Below are 11396 nucleotides of genomic sequence, written 5' to 3' on the forward strand. Positions count from 1 at the left end.
CTTTGATGTCTCTGTAAGCGGAGACATGTGGGCTTTGCATTGTTTGTGTGAATCTGAAGAAAAGTAAGTGAACCTGATTTTACTACAACCAGCCAGTGGGATGTGACTGCACCCACTGTTCATATAAATCAATGGAAGCCATGCAGTTGTGGGCTTTCCTTAATACCGGCTACACTGATTCATTAGAACTATCCAATTGAACTGACTCCAAATGCTGATTGTCTAAAGGTTTGCTGTGGAACACATTTATTTTAGATTGAAAGGGACAGCATACTCTTGAAAATGCAGTTGCAAACATTTTAAATAATCAATGTATTTGGCAACAGACGAAATGCATTTATGTATACACCTAAGATTATTTACAAATAACTGGACATATTCATTTTGGATTCACTAATAAAAAAAAAAATATATAGATTATATATAATTCTAATGTTTATTTATCAATTTTACAAGATTAAACTGGGTAGCTATTTTACTGTACACGTTTGTAGCAGTGGGGGTTATTTACTAAAGCTGGAGTGCAAAATCTGGTGTAGCTCTGCATAGTAACCAATCAGCTTCCAGGTGTTATTGCCAAAGCTTAATTAAACAAGCTGATTGGCTACCATGCATAGCTGCACCAGATTGTGCACTCTCCAGTTTTAGTAAATCAACCCGTGTTGTACACCGTTCTCACCTCTGACAGTGGTGGCACCCTTCATTCCATGTCCCAGGAAGTCCATGCTTGGATAGGACCCAATGTTCAAACTGGCAAGTCCCAGAGCAGGCAAGTGTCCTCTGGTAGAGGCTTGGGATAGCAGCAACAGGTTTCGATCTTCAGGTGACAAGTCAATGGCAATGTAATTAAGTCCATTCTGGAATCCTGCTGAGGTTTCCCTGCACATGGGGCTGCCACATTCGCCGGCTTCCAAGGTTTCTCCAGGCCTCAGAGACACATTCTCAACTGAGGCCGAGCTGTGCCTCTTGGGACTATGCGCAAAGGAAGGCGATACAGGAGTCACTTGAGTGGTGGATGAAAAAGTCTCTGAACTGTGGCGACGGCGCCCCCCTTGGGAGTCTGCTCGGATGACCTTAGCCCCCATATTTGGATCCGGTGGAGGACTGTGCAGGCTAAATGCCCCATTCATCTTGTCCATAAGCACTGTGAGGCACTGTACACCAGGAACTGTACTTTCTATAGGTAATTTTGCAGCGGTAGGTGATGCCATGGGGGAAGATGGCTGTGGTGAGGTCTTCCTTGGGCTCATTTCTGTATAGTCTGAATTTGGGCATAAGCTAGGTGAGGCTTTCGGTTTTGGTGAAGGAGGCCCAAAATCCAAGTTCATATAGTCTGAAATAGGGGAGGGCTGAGGCCCAGACCCAGAAGATGAGGAAGATGGACTGCCTGCAGCAGACATAGGTGCAGAGTCTGAATGGGCAGTTTGTGGAGGCAAAGGCAAGGAATCTTGTGATCTTGTCTCTCCAAAGTATATGTGAATATATTCCCCACCCGGAGGGCTTGGAGGTTCTGGTGGATGCTCACTCATGCTCGGCAGAGTGCGAAGTGCAAGACGAGAAGGTCGAGCAATTCGACCATGTGGAGAAGAGGAAGCTGGAGACCTCATCAAGACATAAGGCTCAACATCTGCTGGGTTATTATGTTGAGGAGCTGTTGAATGACTCTGGCAACAGCAATTTTTAGGCTGCATGAAGAAATAATCAGGGGGCGTAAAGGACAGTTGCTCTGCAGGGGAAAGTCTATGATGTACAGGTACTGGCCTTGTTTTAGACGCGCACCACATCGGCATATAGCCATCTGGTGAATCTTCCTGAGAACTGCCACTGATGCATGTCCGTGGCTGTAATATTTGCTGAGGGGCAGACACGCTTGCTGGGCTCATAGGAACATAATCATTGGAAGAGGAAACAGTAACAGCTCCATGGTTCATGGGCATATACCCATCATCCTTGTGACGCCCAATTTCTACATCCGCATAGTCTTCTGGATAAGGATGGCATGTTTTAGGAGATGACGACAGAAGACTAGAACTACCCTTGTATGTGGCACGCACAAGGGTTGCTTCATCCAGGGAAGCAGAGGAAAGTTGAGGAGTTGCAACTTTTTGTCTTCCAGGCGTAGTTAAAGAGTAAGTTCTCTTCCTTGGGCACTTCTCTATTGCTGAACATTCCATGCGTCGGGAAAGGCATTGGCAACCACCACAGAAAGATCTATCCATTGACATGTACCCATTCATGTCTCCTGTGTGTGGTGGAGTACCAGAAACGGAGTCTGGAGTGCCACTCCGGCAACTTAAATACGCTCGGGCTAAGTCCCCTGGACTGGAACTATATTCATCCAAAGACATGAAACCTGGGTCACTAGGTGACCCAGCTGCAGATGCATTACAACTGGAAGGACGTGGAGGATTTAGGGGGTCACAAGCAGAGCCATGGCCACTACTCCCAGAGGAGTTGCTAACTGGACTGGCAGCAGATGGTGGAGAATGGGGGACTGGCATAGACATAGACCTGCTGTGTTGAAGGGGACCAGGAGCAGGAAACAGTTTCCCATTTCGACCACCCAAACTCAATGTATGGGAACGACTTAGTGGAGCACGGAGAATACTTGGACTTAAGGGACTACTTAAGACCGTCTTGTTGCTTAAATTATCTCCTTCGCTAGCAGTGCGGAGACGAGAAGACTGATTTCCGGGAACACTTGATGAAGTTGAGGGGAAGTCAGTGCGGGTTCTCCTGGCCAACCCAGTCTGACTTGGTGGCAGCTGCGTATGATGTCGTCTTCCCGGTACGCTGATGGGGTTGGAACTTGAAGACTGGCTTTTGCTGCGAGGCCTAAATTCAGCTAACTCCTTCATAGCCTTCATAGCCTCTAGAATAGTCTCATGAATGCTCTGGGCAACCACATTATCCTCAACCTGCATCCAGATCTCTCCGGGTCCAGTGGACGCTGAGCGCCCCACCTCCACGAAAAAGTAGTTGTCTGAGTGACCGCAACGTCGAATGTTCATTAGCTGAAGGGTCACTGAAGGAGTTTCACTATTCAGCCGCACAAAGCTGATACTTCGTGCAGACAAGCACAATCGGTGCACACCAATCAAACTTTTAATTTGGCCCAGACCCCTTGGTTTCAAGTTTACTTGCCAGACCTCTCTGTAGGCTGCGTTGGCTGGCGTTATCAGTCCATAATTTGGGTCCTCAACCAATGCCAGATGACTGCTACAATTAGTGCCACAGCTGGCAGTCCCGGAACAGCAGCATCCTCCTGTACCTGTACTTCCATTTCTGTCTTTCTCTCCTCTGCCGCTACCAAGCACCTCGGTGAGAGCCCGATACCAGCTCTCCTGCTCTTGCTCTGTCTCCGCCGCCACGGCAAAGTACTCGTCACGGGTGTAAAGGGCGATCAGGTACTTGTTCTTGGCGTCCGCCCGCTTGTTGATGTTCAGGCAGCTATCCAGAGAGATGACCCTTTTGGCCGCGGCCGACTTGCTCCGCCACTTCTTCTCGCTCTCGTAGTACTCCAGCCTGGAGGTGGTGCACCCCTCCCCAGGCTCCTTCAGCACGAAAAAGCGCTTGTGGCCGTGCTTCTGCTTGCGCAGGTAGCCACATTTTTTGACGCTGCTGCTGCCGCTGTTGTTGTTGTGGTTGAGGTTGTTGGAGCCGGCGGTGGGAAGCGGCTGCCCCGGAGCTGGAGGGCTGGCCATCCTCTTACCTGGACGCCGTATTTCCCCGGCCGATGCTTGGCTCGTGTTGCGTGGGTGACGGATGTTGGGATTTGTAGGTTTCCACCTGCTCTACCGTGACCTTCAAAAAAAAAAAAAAAAAAGGGAGAGACTTGTGTAAGAGGCAGTAACGTACAGACGGTCACATTTTTTTTTTGTTTATTTTTTTACTGATAAATAAATAAAATATTGCAGGCAAGTTTTAGTCTACTACGAAGGATGCAGCGATCCTGAGCCACCCAGATGCTGCATTGATGTGACGTATATGACACATAAACATTCTCTGAATGAAAACAACATTGAAATCAGGAGGTAGGTACCCTGATCTGCACATAAACACCGCTCACTTACCTTCCAATGCAGCCGATCAGCTCCGAGTAAACATGCCGAGCTGTCCTCCTCATAGCCGGTGAATGCAGCAGCTGATCGCCGGTCTGCTGTGCTGTCTAGCCATGCCGGGGGCTCATCAGCTGCTCTGACCAGGAGATCGCTCACTCTCTGCAGACACCGCCACCGCGCACAACCCGCTCCGATCCGCGTTCAACAGTAAATAGCACATCTCATCGACTACCCGGGCTAAAGAAGCAAAACAACATGTGACGTACCAAGTTACCGACCTGAGGGGGGGGGGAGGGGGGGAGACACATCTACACACATACCAGGGGAGGAGAGGGGGCGGGACGGATGGTGCCTAGAGGGGCGGGACTGTCCATCAATCTGCGTCTCCTCCTGGAATTGGTCAGAGGGTGGAAGACGACGCTGGCGAGCTCCATCTATGGACAAAGGAGGCGGGGCTGCCGGGGCAGACGGCAACTATTAAAGCCAAAGCCCGCCCACAGTCTACCTTCAGCTTCGGGACTCCGCCTCCCTCCTCCCTCCTCTCTCCCCCCCTACCTAGAACTGTCAAGGACCAACGCAGGAAAATGACTGCCGGAGAACACGCCGCCTGTGTAGAGGGAATGCAGAAGGCGCTGGTCGAGCATGGTGTCCTTCACTGGGGTCATTGCAATCCGGAGGAGACCTCACCCGGGGGCTGGTGACCTTACTGCACCCTGCAGGGTGGGGGGCAGAATGCAGACAGGCTTTCTGCAGTGATTCGTGTTCTTACTGCAGGCAGGGAGTGTGAAGGGTTAACGGGGGCTGCTGATAAGGGCCCCCTCCCCCCCATTATCATTAATCAGGACTGGTTCTATAGTATCCCAGACAGTGCACGTCTCATCACCATACAGGCGACCCAATCAATGCACACTCACGCCTCATTCCCCCCCATCAATGCACATTCACACCTTATTCCCACAATCAACGCACATTCACGCCTTATTCCCCCAATCAACGCACATTCATGCCTTATTCCCCCAATCAACGCACATTCACGCCTTATTCCCCCGATCAACGCACATTCACGCCTTATTCCCCCGATCAACGTACATTCACGCCTTATTCCCCCGCTCAACGCACATTCACGCCTTATTCCCCCGCTCAACGCACATTCACGCCTTATTCCCCCAATCAACGTACATTCACGCCTTATTCCCCCGCTCAACGCACATTCACGCCTTATTCCCCCGCTCAACGCACATTCACGCCTTATTCCCCCGCTCAACGCACTTTAACTCCTCATTCCCTGATCAACGCACATTCACGCCTCATTCCCTGATCAACGCACATTCACGCCTTATTCCCCACCTCACCATAGATATCAATGGCTGTGTGATTAGACGCAGGTGTGTGTGTGTGTCAACCTGCGCGTGCGAACAGGCATATGATGGAGACTGTTCGGGGGGTCTGTATGTTTGTATGCACAGGCTGATGTGTAGTCCCCTTTACAGCTTTTGATGTCTATGGCTGGCTGTACGCAGCACCAGATGTGGAAATGCGCCCTTATTTTACATGGTAGGGCTGCATGCATGATGAACCCTTATGCGATTTCACGTTTGGCCAGCAATGGCGATTTTTTTATCAAGCAATTATTTAGAAAATATGAGATACAGCATTCAAATAAGACTCTGGGGGGCACTAAAATCACCACCCGATGACCCCCTTTCCCTCTAAGACTAGGTTTGCACTGCATTCCTGTTCAAATCACATTATTCTTTGCAGTGTGATCTAAGCCCATTCATTTTGCACAGATCAAATCGCACCATGCAAAAAATGACTTTGGAGGGCACTAAACTCAGCACCCGATGATTGTCCCCCCCCTCTAAAACCAGGTTTACACTGGTGCGGTGCGGGGAACCACACGTGATTTGGACAGGGATCACACCGCATTCCTCTTCAAATCACATACTTCTTTGCAGTGCAATTTAAGCCCAGCACAGCTCAGATTGCACCGTGCGAAAAAGGAGGGCACTATAATCACCACCCAATGACTTCCCTCTGAGACTAGGTTTACACTGGTGCAGTGTGGGGAGCCGCCTGTGATTCAGACAGGAATCGCACCAGGTTCCCGTTTAAATTCCATGATTCTTTGCAGTGTGATTTGAGCCCATTCACTTTGCATGGGTCACATCACACCGCACCCACACAAGAAAGATGCATGCACCTTCTTTATTTGCCGCACTGGAATCAGATCGCGTGGGTGTCCACACCCATGCGATCCGATTCTTCCAATGGCACTGTGTTTTGCGAACCGTTTTTGGGGTGTCGTTAACTTAACACTGACACCCACAGCAGTTCGCCTGAACGGAATGTCATTGTGATGAGGTGCAGGAAACGCTCAGGAATCGCTGCAAATCAACTCTCAGAGCTCTCCTCACTGAGCTCTGCAGAGCGTAATTTCAGCTCTCTGGCCCCTTTTTCTAACCGCTCAGACAAGCTTTAACAATTGAGCACTTTGAAAGGCTGTGGATAAGAGAATACTGCAGATAAACAGGTACAACTTTTGTAGGAGGACTTATTTCACCATCGTGTATTACTTGAGGCCAGTCACTTCACTGGGTATATGTAAGAGTTTACAACCACTTTAATGTCATCATATGCTTGTATGCACCACATACTGGCACAGTGTGACAGACCTACCTGTAGAGCAGATCCTATCAGTGGCGTGCTGACAGGGCTTCCATATTCACCCGTTTTTCCTACCGGGTTATGCTGAATGGCCAGGACACAATGACGTCACTCCTGCGCATGTGCACAGTGCTATGAATGAATGGCACGCTCGAGTGTGCTGTCCATTTAGTGCGCAGTGCACGTACACTGGTGACATCATCGGTAAAACTGCAGCTCAACCACCTGCTTTTACTGCCACCTGGCTGCCCATGTGAATGAGCCTACAGAGTCTCTGGCGCCATAACAAGCCTACCTTGGTAAAGTAGATTGTAAGCTCTAACGAGCAGTGCCCTCTGATTCCTCCTGTATTGTATTTGTACTGTCTACCCTCCAAGTTGTAAAGCGCTGCGTTACCTGTTGGCGCTATATAAATCCCGTATAATAACAATAATAGTAGACAAAAAAAAAAACTTAATAAGGACTCATATGGGTATCCACAGAAGATTCACGATTCCCGCTGCAGGAAAAAACAGCACCCTGCACTCCTTGTGTCTAAAGTGCTGCAGGCAGATTTGTACCCTATACAGATCAATAGGCAGTGCCGCCACTGTTTGCATGTAATCGATCGTACCAGCAGTTACATGGAAATAGTATGAGTTTGGGGATGGCACGTTACTATTGTCCAGCTTGTATGAGGCCATAGAACAGTTAAGCCATAGCTGAACAATGTAGTCTAGCTGTCTAAATGAGCCCTTACACCGTGGCTTAGTGCTTTGCACATTTCCCTTGCAGCACTGTGACTGGGGTCCTGGGTTCAAAGTCCAACCATGACATTACCTGCAAGGAATGAGCATATTTTACTCATGCTTGCATGAGTTTCCTCCCATATTTTAAAGACATGCTGTCTAAATTGTCCCTAGTATGTGTATGCATGTGAGATCGGTCCCTTTCAAACGGACGCCTTCCATTCCAATCAACAGGGGATCTATCTGCTGATCCCCTGCTGGGCAGGAGAGGGCTTTGACTGGTCTGTGTCTGCTCAGTTTCTGCAGAGCGGACACAGATAGACCACGCTCTGCTCTATGGATGGCTATGAGTAGACTCCATTTTTTTTTTAGCATGCCTGATCGGACCCAAAGGTAGGTGTGTGTAAACAGACACAAGTCCATTTACACTCACCATTCCATAGGGGTGAATGCATGGACAATCCAATTAGGTCTGACTGAAAAACTGACAGGTGAACCTGACAGGATCGCCCATGTGAAAGGAAATTAAGATTGTAAGCACATGAAAGCAGGGACTGGTTCTGGTAGGCAAATTGGCCCTAGTATGTATTTGAGATTGGGCCCTTAGGTTGTAAGTTTATGAAGGCAGGGACTGGTTCTGGTAGGCAAATTGGCTCTAGTATGTATTTGAGATTGGGCCCTTAGGTTGTAAGTTTATGAAGGCAGGGACTGGTTCTGGTAGGCAAATTGGCTCTAGTATGTATGTGAGATCAGGCCCTTAGGTTGTAAGTTCATGAAGGCAGGGACTAGTTCTGGTAGGCAAATTGGCTCTAGTATGTATGTGAGATCGGGACCTTCGGTTGTAAGCTAATGAAGGCAGGCACTGGTTCTGGTAGGCAAATTGGCCCTAGTATGCATGTGAGATCAGGCCCTTAGGTTGTAAGTTTATGAAGGCAGGGACTGGTTCTGGTAGGCAAATTGGCTCTAGTATGTATGTGAGATCAGGCCCTTCGGTTGTAAGCCCATGAAGGCAGGGACTGGTTCTGGTAGGCAAATTGGCCCTAGTATGTATTTGAGATTGGGCCCTTAGGTTGTAAGTTTATGAAGGCAGGGACTGGTTCTGGTAGGCAAATTGGCTCTAGTATGTATGTGAGATCAGGCCCTTAGGTTGTAAGTTCATGAAGGCAGGGACTAGTTCTGGTAGGCAAATTGGCTCTAGTATGTATGTGAGATCGGGACCTTCGGTTGTAAGCTAATGAAGGCAGGCACTGGTTCTGGTAGGCAAATTGGTTCTAGTATGTATGTGAGATCGGGACCTTCGGTTGTAAGCCCATGAAGGCAGGGACTGGTTCTGGTAGGCAAATTGGCCCTAGTATGTATTTGAGATTGGGCCCTTAGGTTGTAAGTTCATGAAGGCAGGGACTGGTTCTGGTAGGCAAATTGGCTCTAGTATGTATGTGAGATCGGGACCTTCGGTTGTAAGCCCATGAAGGCAGGGACTGGTTCTGGTAGGCAAATTGGCCCTAGTATGTATTTGAGATTGGGCCCTTAGGTTGTAAGTTTATGAAGGCAGGGACTGGTTCTGGTAGGCAAATTGGCTCTAGTATGTATGTGAGATCGGGACCTTCGGTTGTAAGCCCATGAAGGCAGGCACTGGTTCTGGTAGGCAAATTGACTTTAGTATGTATGTGAGATCGGGACCTTCGGTCTTAAACCCATGAAGGCAGGGACTGGTTCTGGTAGGCAAATTGGCCCTAGTATGCATGTGAGATCGGGACCTTCGGTTGTAAGTTCATGAAGGCAGGGACTGGTTCTGGTAGGTTAATTGGCTCCTGCCCAAGTTGGCCCTAGTATATGTGTGTGTATGCATTTGAGATGGGGGGAGGGACTAATGTGAATGTACAATATGTAAAGCGCTGCAGAATATGTTGGCGCTATATGAATGCCTGCATAAATAAATAACAATTCTCCTAATTGATAAATTACCTTAGAGTGGACTGTCACTCAATGTTTGTGAAGGCAGAGACTGATGTGAATGTACAATACACGCCCCCTTGCTAGGTCCTCGCTTTAGCAACAACATTTTTTTGGGGGGGGGGGTACCTGTTTTTGGCAAAGTGCAGTCAGAGCTTCTGCCTTTCTTGCCTAGGTGAAAATGATGCCCCCTCTGCCCAAAGCTATGTGGAATAGCCACATCACGTGTCCCATGAGGCTTTGGGGCTATGTAGAATAAAGTGCGCATGTGCGGTGTCATCAGAGGGCTAGGTGCCAGGACCCCAAAGAGAGAGCTGGCCTCCTGATGGCATCACAAAGATGATGGTGGTGTGGGACTTGTGTGCAGTGGCTTTTGGTGGTTTTACAGCTGGACAGCGGTATATTTATTGGGAGGGTGTGTTTTGCTTTTCTATCTAAACTTCATATACAAGGTAAGAATGGGGTTAAAAAAAAAAAAAAAAACAACCCTGGAGGGGGTGACGTTCCTCTTTAAAAACTCTGTGTTTGCTCGTGACGCAACCGATATAAAGAATGGGGGGCTACTGTCCTGCGATCAATCCTAATCTTGCCTAAAGAGCTTGCTATCATTGCCTGTGGTGTTGCAGTGACGGTGATGAATTGGCCCATGTTTGCTCAGCCTTCTACATTCCCTGCTGTGTGTTATAGCAGGGAAGTGTCCTGGGAAAGATGTCTGTAAACAAATGTAAATGGGAGGCTCCCTTCTTGTTTACCAGGATGAAAATGAGTCATGCTTCTCCCAGCAGATCTCTAGTACTACGGCTGTACATCCCAGAGCTGGCTACACACCAGTATTAACCCTTCCCATGCTGCTCCATTGCGTATCCAGCACAAAGTGCCGTGTAATGCTGGAATGACTGTTCCATTTTTATTTTTTTCCCGTAGGCTGTCAATTCGTACCGGTGGGAGGAAATGCCAGCTGAACCCACACAATATCGTGATCAGCTTTGTACCACCTAAAGTAAGGGGGACCTACTGAGTCACAATGTGCCTTGTGGGCTGTTATGATGACACACATGTTTATGTTCTCTGTGCTTATATGCTTGCAGGGGATCCTATTGAAGTCATCTGTTTTGAATGAGCGTAGTTTCCACTGTGTATGGATGGGGCAGGATTCGCTTTCATCTCCCTCACAAGGCAAACCGTCAGAAAAGCACCAACCCTGATGATGAAGAACAAGCAGAGAGCTGTCTTGTGCTCAGTATAGGATGGCAGATCAGCATCTCCCTCCCACCCGCAGGAGAAGGCCACAAACAAAACATTCTTCACCGCTCCATATATGGCAACACTCACACATGGCTCTGTCTGATGGATTATTAATGGGGCTTTAGAGCACGATACTACAGCTCTGCCCGCAGGAGCTTACAATCCATAGCCGAAGTGTACGTAAACCAAAAATCAATTTTCCAGGATCTTTGGTATCGTGTCTTGCTGTACGTAGTCTTCTTAAAGACATATTCCACTTTTTGGGGGGGGGGGGGGGGGGGAGACAAAAAAAATGCACCCATATTGCAAACAGAATGTGCATTTCTTTTTTTTTCTGCATTGGAGCCTATAAAGCAGAGTTTATCAACCAGGGTTTCATGGAATCCAAGGGTTCCTCCAGAGGTTGCTAGGGGGTTCCTCGAGAAATGAGCAATTTCTGCCTCTCAGATAACCTCCCACTGAGACCATTGATCTTTTTAGCTATCTGTAAGGGGGTAATTCTTCCCAATGATCACAAGTGTAAGGAGCATTCTTCCCACTGACCATCACAATGTATCATGAACTGCAGACATAGTATTTTTTAGATGGGGTTCCCTGAGACCAGAAAATCATTTCAAGGGTTCCTCTGTGTTGAAAAGTTTGAGAAAGGCTGCTATAAAGCATTGCAGCTGAAATCAGAAGATCACAGGTGCGATGTGCAGGTTATTGCAGACTTTTCCTCTAGCTTAAAGAGGAGCTCCAG

General features: G+C 48.3%; 1 protein-coding gene and 1 long non-coding RNA gene across 3 annotated transcripts in view; one reads left to right on the forward strand and one right to left on the reverse strand.

Annotated features, from left to right (window-relative positions):
- The window catches only part of IRS2 (insulin receptor substrate 2), a 35445-nt gene extending 31103 nt beyond the window's left edge, over positions 1–4342 (reverse strand). The window contains exons 1-2 of one of the 2 annotated variants that reach the window (XM_073614493.1): positions 4074–4341; positions 680–3804 (exon numbers count right to left, since the gene is read on the reverse strand). In XM_073614493.1, coding sequence (XP_073470594.1) covers positions 680–3704 — 3025 coding nt within the window. In that variant the 5' untranslated portion in view covers positions 3705–3804; positions 4074–4341. Of the gene's footprint in view, positions 1–229; positions 3805–4073 lie in introns of those variants that run through there. The other variant, XM_073614492.1, reaches the window with a different exon arrangement.
- A 282-nt stretch (positions 4343–4624) lies between these two features.
- LOC141127743 (uncharacterized) lies at positions 4625–10930 on the forward strand. Its single transcript, XR_012241590.1, has 2 exons — positions 4625–10409; positions 10498–10930. It is a non-coding gene; the product is annotated as an uncharacterized lncRNA (long non-coding RNA).
- Positions 10931–11396: the final 466 nt, after the last annotated feature.

This window comes from Aquarana catesbeiana, linkage group LG02 (assembly GCF_042186555.1).
Source record: "Aquarana catesbeiana isolate 2022-GZ linkage group LG02, ASM4218655v1, whole genome shotgun sequence".
Classification (NCBI taxonomy): domain Eukaryota; kingdom Metazoa; phylum Chordata; class Amphibia; order Anura; family Ranidae; genus Aquarana; species Aquarana catesbeiana.